The sequence below is a fragment of the Triturus cristatus genome, chromosome 8 (assembly GCF_964204655.1).
Source record: "Triturus cristatus chromosome 8, aTriCri1.1, whole genome shotgun sequence".
Lineage (NCBI taxonomy): Eukaryota > Metazoa > Chordata > Amphibia > Caudata > Salamandridae > Triturus > Triturus cristatus.
Genome location: NC_140591.1, coordinates 591,990,949 through 592,010,328, shown reverse-complemented (window position 1 = coordinate 592,010,328; position 19,380 = coordinate 591,990,949). Strand labels below are relative to the sequence as shown.

The following is a 19,380-nucleotide window of genomic DNA, read 5'->3' as shown; positions in this document are numbered from 1 at the left end:
TTAGCTCCTAAGCGCGCGCCCGCGCACATGCACTGTAGTTCTAGGCTGGCCATAGTAGCATATTTTGAGCCCTCACAAAAAGTCTCGCTAGACCAGCGCATGCGCTGGGTCAGGCGAGACCTAAAAAATCACTACGGAGGGCTCTACGGTCATTATAACATTCCACCCTGTTAGACGGTGACCTCAGAGGAGCCCGGAAGGGGGTCCTGACTACCCTGAGACCCACCCTCGAAGTATCGTAGCCGGGCACTGGCGGGAGACTCCCCAGGGGGAGGAATCTCGCAGCTAGGATCGTACTTCTGGCACCACACGACACAGAGTAACCACACCGGTTATTCTCAGAAACAATCTTTATCAAGTAGGTTATCACGGCAAATATGTACAAGGTGTGCACAGGCTCAAGAGTCTCGGAAAGGTAGGGGGGTAGCGGGACAGTCTTTGGCAAAAGTTCAAGCAGGGACGTATCCGGCGCACAGCTCACAATCCTCGAGCCGGGGGATACGGGGTCGTAGTCGGGGTCCGGCGGGACCGTGAGAGTCTGGGGGAGCCGCGAGTCACTCAGCGGGCTCAGGTACAGGTTCAGAGGTGTACGATCTTCAAGGAGCCGCGAGTCTCTCAGCAGGCTTAGGCACAAGTTCGGAGATGTTACGATCTTCCAGGAGCCGCGAGTCACTCAGCAGGCTTAGGCGCAAAGTCGGAGGTGTTACGATCTTCCAGGAGCCGCGAGTCACTCAGCAGGCTTAGGCACAAGTTCAGAGGTGTTACGATCTTCCAGGAGCCGCGAGTCACTCAGCAGGCTTAGGCACAAGTTCAGAGGTGTTACGATCTTCCAGGAGCCGCGAGTCACTCAGCAGGCTTAGGCACAAGTTCAGAGGTGTTACGATCTTCCAGGAGCCGCGAGTCACTCAGCAGGCTTACGTTGTTCCAGCGTCGAATCTGCCGGACCGACCCAGAGCACCCCTTGTTATAGGTCGACCCCTCTTTGATGTCCGGGGTCGGTGGAGGCAGGGGTCTTGTCACCTGGGGGTCGCTTGTCGGGGTTTCCTGCTATTGTCTTTTGATCTCGTTCAGGGCCGGGGCGGGAGGAGTCCCAGACACCCAGCAGGCGTGGAGCCAGCTCTCAGGGAGGCCGGAGGGCCGATCGAAACCCATCGTCCCAGGGGAGTCCAGAGGTGCGATAGAAACTGCTCCTCCCTCTCTCATCCCCCTGGAAGTGTGATGTCCTCCAGCCGGAGTGGCGCCTCTAGGCCAGGGTCGCGCTGGGGCCGGGCGGCCATCTTGACGCATGAAGTGGGCATGCGGGCCCGGGGTGGCCGAAAGGAGAGAGGCCATGGACGAGGATGTCCGGGCCGGGTGCGGGTGTTCTGGTAGGAAGGAACGGCTGGGCCGGGTGGTTGGGGCTGCAGGTACCAGGTTTCGGTGGTGCGGGTGCACGGAGGGCCGTTCTGCGAGGCCGGGTCCAACACGCGTCCCCCCCAGCTGAAAGCCGGAGAGAACTGCCCATCATCTTGGGGGGTTCTCTTCGCTGAGGCGGAAGAACCGGGAGAGGCCATCAGCGTTGGCGTGGTCCGTACCAGGGCGGTGTTCTACGGTGAAATCCATCCCCTGGAGGGAGATTGACCACCGCAGTAGCTTGGGGTTTTCCCCTCGCATCTGCATGAGCCACCGCAAGGGCCGATGGTCAGTTTGGACTCTGAAATGCGTGCCGAACAGGTAGGGTCGTAGCTTTTTGAGTGCCCAGACCACGGCAAAGGCTTCGCGCTCTATGGTGCTCCACCTCTGCTCTCGGGGCAGCAGCCGCCGACTGAGGAAGGCGACGGGCTGGTCTAGGCCTTGGTCATTCACTTGGGACAGGACGGCCCCAATGCCATGTTCGGAGGCATCGGTCTGGACTAGGAACTCCTTGGCATAGTCGGGAGCCTGGAGGACGGGAGCAGTGCACATGGCCTTTTTTAGAGCATCGAAAGCCTCCTGGCAGGCAGCCGTCCACTGCACCTTCTTTGGCTGTTTTTTAGATGTGAGTTCGGTGAGAGGGCCGACCAGGCTGCCATATCCCCGAATGAAGCGTCGGTAGTATCCTGTGAGTCCCAGGAAGGCTCGGACCTCCGTCTGGGTGATGGGTGGTTCCCAGGCCAGGATGGCGTCGATCTTTGGCTGTAGAGGGGCTACCTGGCCGCTCCCGACCCGGTGCCCCAGGTAGACTACGGAGCCTTGCCCGATCTGGCACTTGCTAGCTTTTACTGTGAGGCCGGCCTGGCGCAGGGCGGCTAGCACCCTCCGGAGGTGCTGGAGGTGCTCACTCCACTCTGAACTGAAGACGGCGATATCGTCTAGATATGCCGCGCTGAACTGTTCCAACCCGGCCAGGACCTTATTCGCCAGTCGCTGGAAAGTGGCCGGGGCATTTTTCATCCCGAAGGGCATCACGCGGAAGCGGTAGTGCCCGTCGGGGGTGGAGAAAGCGGACCGCTCCTTGGCCCCTTCGGTGAGCGCAATCTGCCAGTATCCGCAGGTGAGGTCGAATGTGCTGAGGAACCGGGCTGCCCCTAGTCGGTCAATGAGTTCGTCGGCTCGTGGAATGGGGTGGGCATCGGCTCGGGTAACGTCATTGAGCCCCCGGTAATCCACGCAGAATCGGAGCTCGGGGGCGACACCGGGGGCCGCTGCCTTCGGGACCAGGACCACGGGGCTGGCCCAGGGACTGTCAGAGGGCTCAATCACCCCCAGGGTCAGCATCTTCGAGACTTCATCTTGAATGCAGGACCGGACCCGGTCAGGAACCCGGTAGGCTCGGTGTCTCACCGGCGGGCTGTCCCCGGTGTCCACGTCATGAACACACCAGTTGGTGACCCGGGGGGTCAGAGAGAAGAGGTCGGCAAATTGTCTTAGGAGCTGGCGGCAGTCCGCTTGTTGCTGGGCAGTGAGGGCTGGGGAAAGGTTCACTCCCTCCACGGAGCCATCCTGCTCCTTGACACACAGGAGGTCCGGGAGGGGATCCGACTCATCTTCGGCCCCGTCATCGGTGGCCAGCAGGAGGCTCAGTTCTGTCCGCACGAAGTGAGGCTTGAGTCGGTTCACATGCAGGACCCGGAGGGGGTCCCGGGGCGACTGGACGTCCACCAAGTACGTAACTGGACTCTTTCGCTCAACCACCTTGTAAGGCCCAGTCCATCGGTCCTGGAGGGCGCCAGGCTTCACGGGGGCCATGACCCACACCTGCTGGCCCGGCTGGAACTCAACCAGAGTGGCATTCTGGTCGTACCAGCGTTTCATCTCTTCTTGACTCGCCTCCAGGTTGGCCTCGGCCAGTTCTCGGAACTTCCTGGTCTGGTTCCGGAGGGCCAAGACGTATTGGAACACATCTCGGGGGGTGGTCTGGGGTGCCGCCTCCCACTCTTCCTTTACCAAACTGAGGGGACCTCGGACGGGGTGCCCATAGAGTAACTCAAACGGGCTGAATCCTAGGGACTTCTGGGGGACCTCTCTATACGCGAACAATAGGCAAGGGAGCAGGACGTCCCACTTCCGCCGGAGGGGTTCTTCTAGGCCAGCGATCATCCCTTTCAAAGTCCTATTAAACCTTTCTACTAGGCCGTTTCCTTGGGGATGGTACGGGGTGGTGAACTTATAGGACACCCCACATTGTTGCCACAGGGACGTCATATACCTTGAGATAAAATTAGTGCCGCGATCGCTCACGACCTCGCGGGGAAACCCCACCCTGGAAAAGATCCCCATCAGGGCCCGGCCCACCACAGGGGCCGTAATGGTGCGCAGGGGGATAGCCTCCGGATAGCGGGTGGCGTGGTCCACTAGGACCAAGATAAAACCGTGGCCTTGGGAGGTGGGGGGGTCCAGTGGTCCCACAATGTCGATCCCGACTCGTTCGAAGGGGGTACTGACGACCGGGAAGGGTTGGAGGGGAGCCTTGAGTTTCCCTCCACTCTTTCCACTAGCCTGGCACGTGGGGCAGGACTTGCAATGGGCCTCTACCGCTGCTCTCATCTTAGGCCAGTAAAAATGGGTCACAAGACGGTTGTAAGTCTTGTCCTATCCCAGGTGACCGGCGAGGGGGACGTCGTGGGCTAAACCCAGGAGGAAATCTCGGAAGCGGAGGGGTACCACCAGTACCCGTCCAGATCCCAGCTCCACCGACTTCTGCTCACTGTACAGGATGCTATTCTCCCAATAGATTCGGTGCGTCCCGGTCTGGTCACCTGCGGCTTGGCCCTCGGCTTGGCGCCGCAGCCCGACCAGGGAAGGACAAGTGGCTTGCTCCCTGCAAAACTCCTCCCGAGTGGGTCCGCCCTCGTGGCGCCATTGGGCCAACTCGGGTAGATCGCCTAACTCAGGGACCGGGTCAGGGTCGGATGGTGTGGGTTCATCGCTAGCGACGGACCCTTCTGATGGGGGGACGGAAGGACCCTCGGCGGGGACTGTTCTGATCTCTTCGATCGGGGTGCTCTCGACTTCCCTCTGGGGAGTGAGTCGGGCGGACATAGATCGGGTGGTGGCGCACACCCACTCGGGGAGTCCCATCATTCCCAGGTGGGCCTTACGCTCTACGTGCTTCCATGGGGAACTCTCTAGGTCGTTCCCTAAAAGGCAGTCGACCGGCTGGGAGGTTCTTACGGCCACCTTGAGTTTGCCTATCACCCCTCCCCACTCAAATGGCACCAGGGCTACCTGGCACATGCTCTCTCTATTGTCTGCGGATATTACAGGGCAAAAGACGTTGGGGAGGATCTGCTCTTCGGGGACTAGGTGCCTGAGGACACCGGTGATACTGGCCCCGGTGTCTCGCAGGGCCTCTACCTGGTGGCCATTGATTTTGACAAGCTGCCCATACTTCTGGGTGTTGGAGGGGAGGAGGCTACCAGGGATCATCTCCCTATCTCCCAGGGATACTAGGGCCATCGCTGCGGGTTCCCACTCTTCGGCTTCCTCCACCCCCTCCCCCAGGGCTACGTTGGCTATCTGTCTCGTCGGGGGGACTTGGGTGGCCATGGGGCACTCTGGGTCATTGGCGTAGTGCCCGGGTTTCTGGCAGCGGAAACATGTGACGGTCACCCGGTGTCCCCGTTTCCCAGGGGGCCCGGTTACTGGTGGAGGGGGCGCCGGGAAAGGTGGAGGTGGTGTCTTCGGGGGGCTAGGCTGGGACTCTCTCGGCCCTCCCTGGTTCCCTCCTCCTCTCTGGCGGGGTGGTCCCTGACTGGTTCGGGGGTACTCTCCTACCATGCCCCGGGAGACCCGGGTGTTGGTCCAGCGGTCGGCCTCCACAGCCAGCTTCCGGGGATCTGTGAGCTTACTGTCCAGCAGATGCTGACGTAGTTCTACGAAGCAGTTCGCAGCTAGATGTTCCCACAACATGAGATCAGTGAGTTCGGCCAGGGTGGTGACCTTGCTGCCCTTGGTCCACCCATCGAAGGCCCGACTGAAAAAGTTTACATATTCCACCCAGGTGGTGCCCGGGATCTTCCTGCAGTCCCGGAACCGTTGACGGTACATTTCTGGGGTGAGGCCGTATCTTGTGAGTAGAGCCTCTTTCATGTGGCTGTAGGAGGTCTGCAGGGAGAGGGGTAGGTCGAGCAGGGTGTCCCTTCCTTCGCTCAGAAACCGCCCCCACAGCCCCGCCCCCCAGTCCTTCTGCGGGATCCGATGGGAGGTCATGGCGACCTCGTAGGCCCGAAACCATTGCTGAATGTCATCGTTTTTATAATATTCCTTGACCACATCCTTCGGGATGTGGACCTTCTGTTCCGCTGGGGAGGCCGTCTCTTGGTTACTTGGGGGCCTCCCTTCCTCGTTTCGGGCCTTGAGCTCGAGTTCCTTTAAGCTGCGTTCGTGCTCCAGCTGGAGCTTCCTTCCTTCGTGCTCCCGTTGGAGCTTTTTCTCCTCCAGTTCGCCTTGTACACGCATTTGTTCTACCGCTAGCTTTTTTTCCGCTAACTTCAATTCGCCCTCAATTTTGAGTTTGGCCAGCTCTAGTTCATGATTGCGGCTTCTCTCTCTGTCCGCGAGTTCTTCTGGGGAGAAGCCCCCGTCTGGTACGCCTCCTCGCACCTGATTGCTGCTGCTTTCACTTTGGGGAGGTTCGGTTTCGTCGGGGCGCTCCCCCGTGCCTTCCGGGCGGGAGGCCCCGGTCTCCACCCAAGTTTTCAGTGCTTTCTGCAAATCTTCCTTCGTGTTGAGACCAGTGGTAGCGATTTTAAGTTCTTTGCAAAATTGCTTCAGCTCCTTGTGTGTATATTCTTCTAGATGCTCCACCTGGAACACCCTGTTGGCGTTGGTTTCTGCGGGGCTCATGGCGCTTCCTTCTGCCATCCTTGTCGGTAGTGCGTCCGTTGTTCACGGTACGATCTCTAGGTGATGGGCCCGAATCCCGTCGCTTGCCACCAATGTTAGACGGTGACCTCAGAGGAGCCCGGAAGGGGGTCCTGACTACCCTGAGACCCACCCTCGAAGTATCGTAGCCGGGCACTGGCGGGAGACTCCCCAGGGGGAGGAATCTCGCAGCTAGGATCGTACTTCTGGCACCACACGACACAGAGTAACCACACCGGTTATTCTCAGAAACAATCTTTATCAAGTAGGTTATCACGGCAAATATGTACAAGGTGTGCACAGGCTCAAGAGTCTCGGAAAGGTAGGGGGGTAGCGGGACAGTCTTTGGCAAAAGTTCAAGCAGGGACGTATCCGGCGCACAGCTCACAATCCTCGAGCCGGGGGATACGGGGTCGTAGTCGGGGTCCGGCGGGACCGTGAGAGTCTGGGGGAGCCGCGAGTCACTCAGCGGGCTCAGGTACAGGTTCAGAGGTGTACGATCTTCAAGGAGCCGCGAGTCTCTCAGCAGGCTTAGGCACAAGTTCGGAGATGTTACGATCTTCCAGGAGCCGCGAGTCACTCAGCAGGCTTAGGCGCAAAGTCGGAGGTGTTACGATCTTCCAGGAGCCGCGAGTCACTCAGCAGGCTTAGGCACAAGTTCAGAGGTGTTACGATCTTCCAGGAGCCGCGAGTCACTCAGCAGGCTTAGGCACAAGTTCAGAGGTGTTACGATCTTCCAGGAGCCGCGAGTCACTCAGCAGGCTTAGGCACAAGTTCAGAGGTGTTACGATCTTCCAGGAGCCGCGAGTCACTCAGCAGGCTTACGTTGTTCCAGCGTCGAATCTGCCGGACCGACCCAGAGCACCCCTTGTTATAGGTCGACCCCTCTTTGATGTCCGGGGTCGGTGGAGGCAGGGGTCTTGTCACCTGGGGGTCGCTTGTCGGGGTTTCCTGCTATTGTCTTTTGATCTCGTTCAGGGCCGGGGCGGGAGGAGTCCCAGACACCCAGCAGGCGTGGAGCCAGCTCTCAGGGAGGCCGGAGGGCCGATCGAAACCCATCGTCCCAGGGGAGTCCAGAGGTGCGATAGAAACTGCTCCTCCCTCTCTCATCCCCCTGGAAGTGTGATGTCCTCCAGCCGGAGTGGCGCCTCTAGGCCAGGGTCGCGCTGGGGCCGGGCGGCCATCTTGACGCATGAAGTGGGCATGCGGGCCCGGGGTGGCCGAAAGGAGAGAGGCCATGGACGAGGATGTCCGGGCCGGGTGCGGGTGTTCTGGTAGGAAGGAACGGCTGGGCCGGGTGGTTGGGGCTGCAGGTACCAGGTTTCGGTGGTGCGGGTGCACGGAGGGCCGTTCTGCGAGGCCGGGTCCAACACACCCCAAGAGGGCAGAATGTTCTAATTTGTAAAACAAAAGGCCTCACGGAGCCCGAGGGTGTTGAAATGCCCACGGCTGGTGAGGCCTTTTGTTCACAGCAGCAGCTGTGAACAAACATTGGAAAGTTGCTGCACCGGGCTTCTACCAACCATTAGAAGCCCAAAGCACTCCATTGTCTTCAATGGAGTGCCCAACATTCCGGTGTTCTAAAGAGAATTATATATGTATGGGCAGTGCTTTAAATGGGCCGGTACTCACCGGTACTGAGTACCGGCACTTCTTATTTTTACCGATCAGAGTACCGGCACTTCTCCGCTGCTAAGGAGAGTACCGGTACTCATTGAAGGTAAGCCAATCAGACATGCCAACCCTTACGATTCAGGCGGGAGACTACCGATTTCAAGGCTAGTCTCCCGCCTCCCGATTCAAGCATCCAGAAACCCGATTCCTCTGGGTTTCAGCTGACAGGGCTTGGTATTGTGTAACGTGCTAATTCTTCCAGCAATAGTCAGAGTGGCGATGCGGGGGCTCCAGAAGGGGTGAAAAACCAACAAAGCCTCGTTAACAAGCGAATGGTCTTTAAAAGCCCTGTTAAGTACCCAGGGGCTGTGTGAGTGTCCGGGAAGCTGTTTCAGCCCGGGTGCCACACAGGGGGGGGGGGGGGGGGGGAGGGGGGGAAGGGGGTTGTGTATGCACTGCCAGCAATCTGCCATGCCAGTGCACAACACTTGCCTCGCCCTCTCTCTCTGCCTGCCATTGCGCTCCATGAAGAAACAAACGTTGATTTGCGTTTCAAATGTCCGACCCTGCAGCGGCAAACTTCCAAAGCCCATACATAACAGTAACCCGATTCAAGGCCCCATTCTCCCGATTTTTTCCTAAAAAGTCTCCCACTTTGCTCTTCTGTAATGTTGGCATGTATGTAATTGGTGCCAGTGCTGCGAGGCTCGAGGCAGTCAGAGTGCAGCAGATCTGTATGGCACTCTGACAGCCAAAGCGCCTCTCTAGCTCATGTGCGTTATGCAAGGGGTGTCCCTGTTTGGAATTTTCAGGCCGTGCTGTGTTTGATAAAGAAGGGCCCATTAAGGCCGTTCTCTGTCAAGCACATTTACACTGTGCTTGCTTTAACAATTCGAAGTGAACCTTTTTGGGAGAGGGAGGGGGAGGGAGAGAGAGAGGGAGTGTGAGCGCGCGCATTTGCCTGCTTCTGTGTATGTTTGAGTGTGGGAGAGAAAGCAAGCTCAGAGAGGAAGAGAATCTGGACACCCTCAGGAGGTAGTTTTAAAGAAATGCGTGCAATGCTTTTGTGTGTGCATTGTCTGCTTGTTTCTGTGTGTATTAGAAGTTTTGTGCCAAAAGCTACCAAGTAGATCTCATATGTGAGATAGTCATAGGGAGAGCTGGTTGTTTCAAAAGCATGCTGGAAGTACAGCATGACAGTCGTCTGTCTCTCAGGTGTGATGGTTATTGGTAGTGTGCTGAATGTCTCACAAGGGTGCAGCAAGTCCTTGGGAGAAAGCTGGCTGTTTCATATCTGTAATAGTGTTTGGAAGAGAGCTGGCCGTCTCGTATGGGTGATAGTCTTTGGAAGAGAACTGGCTAGCGCATAAGAGACAGCTGCTTCACAGGTGTGGTAGTCATTGGAAAACAGCTGGCTAACAGGTGTGATAGAATCTATAAAAGAGAGTGGACTGTCTCCTATGAATATTCCAGTCATGGTTACAAACAGCAGACCTATTCCGCGCTTCTCTGATGAATCCCTGGACAGGTTGGCTGTTTGCCCGATTATTACCCTGTCTGTTCGGTCTGCCTGCAAATATTACAAAACAAGGAAATCTTAACATATCCTATTAGGAATTTATTTTGTGAAATGAGTTAACACGTTTTGTTTATATTGATACTTTTCTCAAATGTTTTTGTATGTCCTGCAACTGGCGGAGTACCCATGATTAATGCTGCCATTCCAAACTCTTTCTTGATCCGAGGCGCGCTGATCATGAGCCCGAATAGTGCTGTTGGTGGCTTGACTGCATCCATTTAAAGCTCCTTCTATTGTGATTTAGGGCCTGCTCCCAGCAGGTATTCACACCACTCTTTATTATCATATGCAGCTGTTAATCCGCATATATGGGAAGCTTGAAACTACAATCAGAGGAATTGCACGGGCAAAATGAATACTCAATAGAAATGTCTTAGTATCATCATGTCTCGCTCCGCCTCTAACCCCGCCCACTAGCCACGCCTCTAGCTCAATATAATGAGTACCTACACTTATTTTTTCCCATTTAAAGCACTGTGTATGGGCACAGATAGGATGGAAAGCAGACCATTTTAACCCATACCTCCTCACTGAAGAGAACAAAATGAATCAATATCCCAGTCGAATAGCTGGACGAGGTGCAGGCGTCGTACAAACGCTGCCAGGTAACACCTCTGTAGGTAATCTGGAAAGGTATTTGAAAGACTGAAATGCCAAGGACCATCTAAACATGCGGATGAGAACATTGCGTGGCAGAACAGACACTCATTAAACCATATGCTGGGCAGTTACCTCTTTTGTTCTCAGTTGTTAACGGAAAAGAGGAAGCCGCCTTGCCTAAAGAGAGATTATACGTGACCACTGGTAGGTAAAGGTGACAAATTAACACCACCCCCGAATTTGGTAATAAAAAAACAGTTTTAGGGCATCTCAGGAACCACATTCGATCAAGCGTAAAAAATGTTAAGTCAACAATGCTAACTGGGCTGGAATGGAACGTTGCCGAAAAACGAGAGGGGAACAAAAAATACCCTGTTACGGTGACCAGAACTGGTCCATTTGCTATAAACTTCCATATAAATCTCTTTCCGAACTGTCGTTCCTCGTTAGCATTCATTTTGCTGCAGATGAAAGGCACATTCTTCAGTAATGAACCAAAGGGAGCGCCTTTGAAAGAGCACGTGCGCCACCTAGTGACAAGTAGGAAAAAGGCAGAATTTCAATCTTGAAAGATGGGCTTTACTCACCGAATTCCAATTTCTTCTGGTTATTTGCCACGGCGTGAATGAGAGCGATGGTGCCACAGGCGTTGCGGATGGTCTGCTTCACGAAGTACATCGTGGGGCTCAATTCCTGCCCCCGATTTTTGATTCTGCTCTGTTCTTCAGCTTTGAATTCTTCATACTAATGGAACATAAGTGATAGGATAAAACACCTTTACACAAACGCATGCACGTGTCGTGGCAAACTTTCAAGACTGCACCTCGGCATATGCAAAACTATTCACTTGCCACCAACCCTCATACACCCAAGCCCACTCTCATACCCAGTTACTAAAGTGGGTATGATGATTCAATAGAGGTGGGCGAGCCAACTAATTAACAGGGATAGCTAGACTAGCTATGGGTCTTGCTTGGCTCTTAGAGCCCTTTTGAACGAGCCGAGCCCTGAAAACGTTTGCTATGCAAATCAAACACTAAACATCATGTAAAATATGATAGTGTCTCCAAAATTCAAAACAGTGTTTCGCTTTAACATATAGAAGCTTTGACATCAATACAACACATTATACCCCTGTATTGAGAAGTCTTATAGTGATAAATGTTACACATGAACCATCAGTGAACTAAGAAGCAAAACAGTTGTTGTGTAAATAAACCCTGTGTATGACTCGCACTCTTATAGAGCAACATTATCTTGTATTCTATTAAATCAAACAGATTTTGGAACGACTGGTATTCTGAACTCACATATTCTAAACTGCTTTCATGTGCGATAATAAAGAAACAAGCATTTGCAATGCAATAGGTCTGGCATTTACGCGAGTTTAAGCTATTGGCATTGTAAATGACAATGCCTTTTATTTATGTTTAAAAAAAAGGCATTTTCATTTACAATGCCAATAGCTTAAACTTGCGTAAATGCGAGACCTATTGCATTGCAAATGCTTGTTATTTCTTTTATTCATTGTATTAATTTTAAACACTGTTGCTCTACACCGTCCCCACTTTGATGGACTTGAGCATCTGAATAAAGTATTTTTTTTTTTTTTTTTTGAAACCGTTTATTGCAATCTCAAATAGTTACAAGTATGGGCCTACAACCGTCTGGCCGGCCGCTAGAGTGGCAGTAGCATATGACATACATACAGAAAAATCTCTTGGCGGTGCAAAAAGGGTAAATCAGGAGATATCAGTAGTGCAGGCCACATAACTCCAAACCAACAATGCGGTTTCCTTTTGTCAAAACACAACAACACAAAAACAACCACACCCGCAAGGCAACCCGCAATCCCAAGTGACAGCACGCGCTCCTTAAGTGGGGGACCCCAACCAATCGCCAAACTCTGAAGAGGGGAATGAGAACAGATCAGGGACTGGGGAACCACGGGCCCATGGCTGGGGGAGGGGGTCGGCTAGGGGGACGGAGATGGTGAGGCAGCCGGCAGCAGCGGCGGCTCGCAAATACCCCTGAATAAAGTATTTTTAAACTCGAAAACTAAACATAGTATGGCTTATACATTTTAATATTCCTTCAGTATCCAACCCAGAAGATTGCACAATATTCACATTGAACACTGGTTTGTAGTCCCAATCAAAGGTAAAGCTCATTCTTAATTTTGAGTGCGCGAACAGTTTTCCAGTCTTCGAACACACTCCAGCCTAATTAAAGATATGGATTTCAGCAAGCAATTAAAATGGGATGAAATAAATGGAGTATGTAAATTATAAGCTGAAGCATGCTGTAGCAGTTTTCACTGTTGCTAGTTCAAAAGTAGACTCATTATCAATGTGATGACCTTCAAGAAAAAGCGTTGCTTGACTTTGAGTAGGCCTCCAGTCAATATATGTATTATTTTTATTTACAGCAGCCCATACCATTTAGGGTGTCCGAGTGCTGTTAAATATTCATAAAGAATTGTACGTGGATTTGCATTATATCTCTATCCTGAGCAGTGCTTAATTTGAGCCAGTGGCACTTGTGACAGTCTTCCTCAAAGTGGGCTGTCTGGCTAATTTAGAGATGACCACAATCACAGCAAACTAGGAATTCAATATACATTAAAAATCACTATTTAGTGCCGCCTAAGCCATTCTTATAGCTTTGGAGGCCTGACATAGTTCGAATTGTCACTCTTGTAGGAGTATATTGATTTGTGTTGTGTTGCTACTATTATTGGCAGCGTGGCAATTATGCAATGTGTGGTTCAAGGTGCATTGTCCTCCCGACGAGAACTCTGGCACTTAATTCTTTTTTTTTTTTTTAACCAATTAAGCGCTGGCTCAGGATAACCACTATTATTGTTCGATTGACCAGAAGAATTAGATCTTTTTCGTGAAAATACCACCTAAAAATGTAACTGAAGGTTATTGCCAATGCCAAATGCTAATGACTGTGCCCTAAAGGCCACTGACGGACCATAAGTAACTGCCCCAATTGTCAGCGGTTTACATTTTGTGAACCTTGTGCTAATGTTACTGCTGTAGCAAGTGAGAAACGCCTAAGTAAGGAGGAAGGAAAAGGGTACCCCTGAAAGACATTTTTTAAGTAATTGAACATGAAAGTGAATGTCCTCGTCTGGAATATAATTTTGACCTTCTTCATACAGTATACAGAGCCGCCTGGATCTGAAAAAGAAACTAAGTTGCAAGCCTTTCAAATGGTACTTGGAAAATGTCTATCCAGAGTTAAGCTAATGATGAAAATGCACCTTTTTTGACGAATCACTTTGAGTAAATGTTGAAATTTTCCAGTGCATAATGTGGAAGTGGTCTGTTGCTGCTTGATATAGGGCACCAGTAAGGGATAGAGTTCATCGGTGCATCTTATAGTAGTTTGTTGCGTATTTATGTGGGTTTTTCCATAACACTTCATGCACAGGTGAAAAAATGGCTTTGTATGGATGGATGTCGGTTCACTGTATTTTATATGAATTCAAAATAAGCTCTCTATGATGCAACCAACAATTTGTATTGGAATGTAAACAATTTTACGATCTGGTAATATTTTTGTATGCTTGTGCAAAGGTTATGATCCTTTATCTAAATGTGATTTAACATTAATCCCTGACTCGATTCCGTGGTAATGTGTTCTACATTCTATCATGGAATGTGATGGTTTGACTTGATTGGCAGTCAGTTTCTGGTGCTGCTCTGAGCGGGAAGTGATTAAAGTATCCGGTTCAATACTTTATGGTATTGTGGTGTGTACGCTTCCACAATTTGGCAGAGTCCTTTCTTCTAACAACCCACATGTGCGATACCTATTCAAGCAGGAATCCTGTTGATGTTTTATTTCTCTATTGGCATCAACTACACGGCAAGGAGCATTTGATAAGTTAATGTAAAGGATTGCGCAAGTCATCATTTCGGCACATGAGCTGGAGGTATTTACTTTCTATTTAATTATAACCTTCCAAGAGTTGCATGGAGGTTACACACACGTGCCACTCGCTGCATTCTACTCACTGCTCGTGGTTTCAACCTTTGCTTGATTTTTCAGCTCAACTCCATTTCAATAGATCCCTCGCGCTGTTTCTGAATGGCCACACTGTTAGGTGGGCGCTCGCTTGTTTGCATCATCATGCAACACATTTGTCATCACCGCGGAGCTGCAATTTTGGTTTGAAAAATCACCGTCAGCTGCCATTCATTTTTTACATTCCTACACCTGTTGAGTGACCCGCACGCTTTTTGTACTTACGTGGCAACATGCATACATTTCATTGGAATTTTGTTTGCGTGTTCAGTGGTACACACACTATCTGTTTGGGTTAGCAGAGTGTCAGTAACAATAGCACCAAGCACATTTACTTTGGTTAAGATCCTCTATGCATTTTCAGTGACCCATACAATGTTTGCCACTACTGCGTGTAAAACAAGCACGGTCCGCTTTCACTTTCGTCCGTTGTGAAAGCTTTCTTGTCTTTATGGGGCCATGTGTTTCTAACACATGGCCCCATAAAGACAAGAAAGCTTTCATGACGCACGGAAGTCAGACGAGCCCGTCCAAATGGGACGGCTCAAAAAGTCAAACGAAAATGTCACTACCAGCTCTTTTCCAATGGTTGGCCACTGTTTAGCATAAACAGTGACGCCAGCCAATGGAAAAGAGGGACGGGGCTTAAAGCCCTTTACAGAAAATACTTAAAAACATTCAATCTCGCCAGTGAGACTGCGCATGAGAGCAGCCCACGAAGGCGAGACCTAAAAAGGAGCTTTGGTGAATAAATTTGCCCAGGATCATACAATTTAAGTGGGAAAGTCGCGTTTTATCGAGGCTTTCTGTTTTCACGTTGTACAAATTCACCAGTATTATGGTAAGGCTTTGTTTTTATCTATTTGTGGATTTTCAAATAGCGCAAACTCGACCCGAAAGTGTTGGGGCTGCTTTGAATGAGCACCAGCTACATTACACAAGGTCACATGCATCGGTTTTTGCCACAGGGAGAGTGAGTTGACCACAATCACAGGATGTTGCTGCCAACGCCGAGACACAAGCCTGGTTCCCCGCCTCCAAAAACGACAGCCCCAGCCCTAAATGTCACATCCTGGGTTGAGAATGATGGGAGGCAAAAGTCACACGAAAGTTCGGCTCGTTATGGGTTCGAGGTTCCACAGGACCTTGAGCTGAGCCAGAGCAAGGCTTGAGCTTTCAGTGGCCCACATGTCGTGTTGTGGGCTCTAGGCCACATGCTGCTTAATGACAGATACAGACACCGTGGTTACGGTTACTCAACTGGCCACGAGCACGTGCACCCAGGCCCTTTTATTGACAGGCTCATGTCACTCGTGACACCTGTGAGGAAAGTGTGTGGGGGTGCAAGTGTGCACACTCCCATAGGGGAGTGGCTACTAACTCTGTTTCTGTCGAGACACTAAAACGTGTCTCGCAGGACACAACATTCCTCCCAAATTTTAATAAAAACAGGGGCTCCCTAGTCCAACCTGTAGGGATAAACAACCATGAAATATATACCACAGGGTCCATCAGCTTCTCGGTCCAGGCATCCGGAAGACAGCAGACCAGGACTGGTGACTCCGACTGTAGCAGGACGATCTCAGCCGGCACTCATCATTTAACCTGAGTGATTCAGGACACGAACGCTTGCTTGGAGAGGTCAGCTGCACTCTAGTAACATGCCGGTGGAAACATGTAATTTGGTCCCAGGTGGCTTCCTTTCGCTCACATTGAGGATGGCATGTGGTGGGTAACAACAGTTCATTAACCAGGTGCGTCAAGATCATGGTTGAAGTCGATGGTGAAAGTTCAAGGGAGTGCTGCAGGATCTCCTGAAGTCTCTGTTAGACTATTTTGCTGTATCCCGTGACCTGTCGGTGGGGCAATGTCTCTTCCGACTCTCCCGTCTGGGGAGGCCCTTCGTTAGGTTTGCCACGGGACTGCTTGTAGGCTGCACTGGGGCTTCGTGTGTGCCACCTGGGGGCAGCTGCAGGACCACAGGGGAGCCGGTACCCAGTAGCTCGCACAAACCTCAAGGGTGTGTGGGTCTTGGTCGGGGCATGCTTTCGCCGCCGCAGGGTTTTGCTGGTCGGCACGTTTGGCAACAGTGTAGAACTCCAATCCATTTGCATTCAAGATGGTGTCGGTTGCTGCACTTGATGAGGACTGGCATGATGGCATTGCCAGCCGTGTGGTGAATATGGACGATGGCGGGTGATGACTTGTCTTGATGGTTGCAGGCATTTAGTCTGGAGTCTATCACCTGAGGCAGGGAGTAGCCAGGTACCTCCATGTCCATGTACTTGCATCTGTGCACTTGGACTTCTTGGGCTGTTGGGACTTCAATGACAGGGGAGTGATAGACACGCTGAGAAACGCGAGGCTTGAAACTCGGTTCGCGGAGGCTGTGCGGCTTACTCTCGGACTCCCGCTGTGCAGTTGCCAGTTCCTTCTCTGGTTGTCACCCTCTTCCCTTGCTGTCGCTATGTCAGGACTCGCTCCTTTTGTAGCTTGGGTTCTCTTCATCGTCTGGCCACTCACGACTTCCCCTTCTGACCTCAGTCGGTAATCCGATTCTTGGTGTAGGCCCTCCGGTCACACTTCCACGTGTCTTGCTGAGTGCGGTGTCATGCACATGGCACTGATCATGTAGCTGCCATTGGGCCTGGATTACAGGTGGCGATGATCAGCTAGGAGAGGAGGTTTCTGGAGGGACATCATAGCTGCCTGTCTTTACCTTGCTGAAGCTGTTCTTTCACCTCTGGCGTTTGTGGACAAGAGCAGGGACGCCATCCGATTCTACTGCCGACACTCGGGGCTGGACGGTCGCACTGTGAAGCGTTGGGAGCAACACGGTTTGCGCTTGCTGCGGCTTATGTTTGGTTCTCCCTTGGGGCTGTCGCCAGGGACGCCGGTCCGCCTTGGGAGCTGTCAGACGTCTCTGGGTGTGCTCTAGGCTTGTCGCACTATGAGTCCTCGTGCTTCTCCTCTTGTTTCCTGTGCGCACCTATGTTTGTCCGGCTGTTCCAGGTGTCAGGAGTGTCACCCTTCTTATTTGCTTCTTCTCCGGGTGCAGTGAAATGCACCATGTCCCAACAAGGCCAACAGGGCCTATCAACTTCAATGGTCTCTGGACCATGCGGGCGAGACTTCTGTCGCTCTTTTTTGCTGCGTGGCGAGCAGACACTCGTCTCGGGTGCTCCTTCTTCAGGCAGCTTCTTGAAGCTCCGACTCCGGGTGTTCCCTCTTCTGGGAATGACTTCCACGGGCAGTAGGGAGCTGTGGTAGTGGTTGGCCACTTGGAGTGTGCGACTCTCCTCTTGCCTGTCTTGGGTCACCGACGACTCTGTTTTGAGGCAGTGTGTGGGAGGACACTGTGCTGTGTTTGGCCCACTCGGTGCTCCGTTGCTGGTGTGGAGATGTAGAGGATCTCACCTGCTGTCTCCAGCAGTGCTTCTTTTCTTTGGAGTGATCTCCTTCTCTCCTGGGCATTTACCCATGCTGGCGCGCTTCTGGGTGCATTTGTCATGCACCTCGGACTGTGCATGCCTTGTCTTTTCTTGGGCGCCCTCTTCTGGCACTGGGCGTGCCTATTCTCCCTCCTTGCGGTGGTAGTCGTTCACCACCAGGGGTGTGTGGCTCTCTCTTCTCACTTGTGGTGGCGTTGGGCAGCCGCTGGGGGTGCACGCTCTGCACCAGTCTTTGTGCTTTTTTTTGGTGGGGGGGAAGCTACTTTGAGGCGTTGCTGTCTGATCGAGCTTCTATCCTTGCTAGTGGTAGCTGTCGTTTGCGTGGTCTGCACAACCACTTAATTGACCTCGTCTCTGGTCGCCTCTCGGAGCACTTCCGATTGCGACCGTCGTGTGCTTCACTGGATGTGCTTGCTGCGCATTCCGTTCAGTCTTTCACTCCTGGAACTGTAGCAGCTGTTCCTGTGTGGTTGCACACTTGCTTGGTGCTGTGTTTTCTTCTATCCTCTTAAAACACATGGAGAGACTTCTTTCCTGGCACTGATGTGTTTCCCTTTTACTTGTCTTCATCATCCTGGAACTACCTCTCTCTCAGCGGCAACTGTGTGCCCCAGTCAATCTTTCCCTGTGTCCCGGTTCTGTTGCACTTTACTTGTTTCCCGCAAGATGATCACTAAGTGGCGCTGCAGGGCTTTCTCTTCCGCGGCCGTTTTGTTCCTTTCCGAAACCCCGACACGCTCTGTGGTGCAGCAGATATTGTCATGCCCCCGCGAGCGTCGCCGGGACCAAGGAAATGGTGAGCAACTCGTGGTGGGTGCTCCCTCCAGCCTCCCAACAGTCTCTTGCTCGCTGACCTGACGGCTATCCTCCGTTACAACCGGTGAGTAAAAACATCTTCCGTTTCCGTTTACAATGGGGCAGGTCATTCTTCCTCGGCGTATCGCCACCTCTTGGTAAACTTCCTTTTCAGTCTGTGCGGGGAGGGAGGGTGATACACTGCACCCTCAGTGCATACGGGAGGGGCACCACGTCCCCTTTCCGACTTCTCGGTTCAATGTCTCAGCAGCACTGGCTGCACACAGTCTCTTTCGTAGCTCGGCCCTTCCCTTGCCTTCTCTCCCGGCGAGTCTCTCTTTCAACTACGGGCGGCGTAGGTGAAGGGTGAGGCACACAGGCTTCCTCAGATTGTTGGATTGCGCTGCTGTCCTGCGGTGCCGCCAATTCAGGCAGCAGTCAGAGCTGCGGCTGGGTGCTTCCACGGGACTCCGTCACCCCTGTGATCGCAGCCTGCAGCCAGGGTGGCCCATCCTCATAAGCACCTGCACATCTTTTGCTCAACACTAGACGGGGCTCTGCTGATGCGGGGTGGGCACCCGCTCCTCTTTCTTGAGGCGCCTCGGCAGGTCGATGGCATGGGTCACACCACGGCTCCACACCCTGCTTCTACTTTCGCCCGCACACGAGGCAGTCGCCGCAGCCTGTTCTGCTTCGCTTGCTGCGCTGGGGGCATGAGCTGGCTCTATTAGGGGCACAGTTTATCTCCCTTGCGAGGGCGGGGAGGAGGGGGGGTGGGGGGGGGAGTGGTTAGCTACTCCACTCTCTGTCCTCCCGCATTGGGCTCACCTTCTGCCGCGGATGCGGGGTGGGCTCCCGTCGTGTGCCGCCACGCACTAACGGGCACACCAGGTGCGGAGTGGGCTCCCGATCACCTTCTCCTCTGGCCCTTCTCATGCCCGCAGCCTTCTGGGCGTGTCTGGCGCCAGCTCGCAGAGG

The 19,380-nt window shown here is 52.8% G+C and overlaps 1 protein-coding gene across 2 annotated transcripts in view; it reads right to left on the bottom strand.

The window, feature by feature from the left end:
* The window catches only part of UCHL3 (ubiquitin C-terminal hydrolase L3), a 397,999-nt gene that overhangs the window by 211,544 nt on the left and 167,075 nt on the right, over positions 1–19,380 (bottom strand). For both annotated transcript variants that reach the window (XM_085622017.1, XM_085622018.1), the window contains exon 3: positions 10,705–10,861. In XM_085622017.1, coding sequence (XP_085478143.1) covers positions 10,705–10,861 — 157 coding nt within the window. The remainder of the gene's footprint in view (positions 1–10,704; positions 10,862–19,380) is intronic.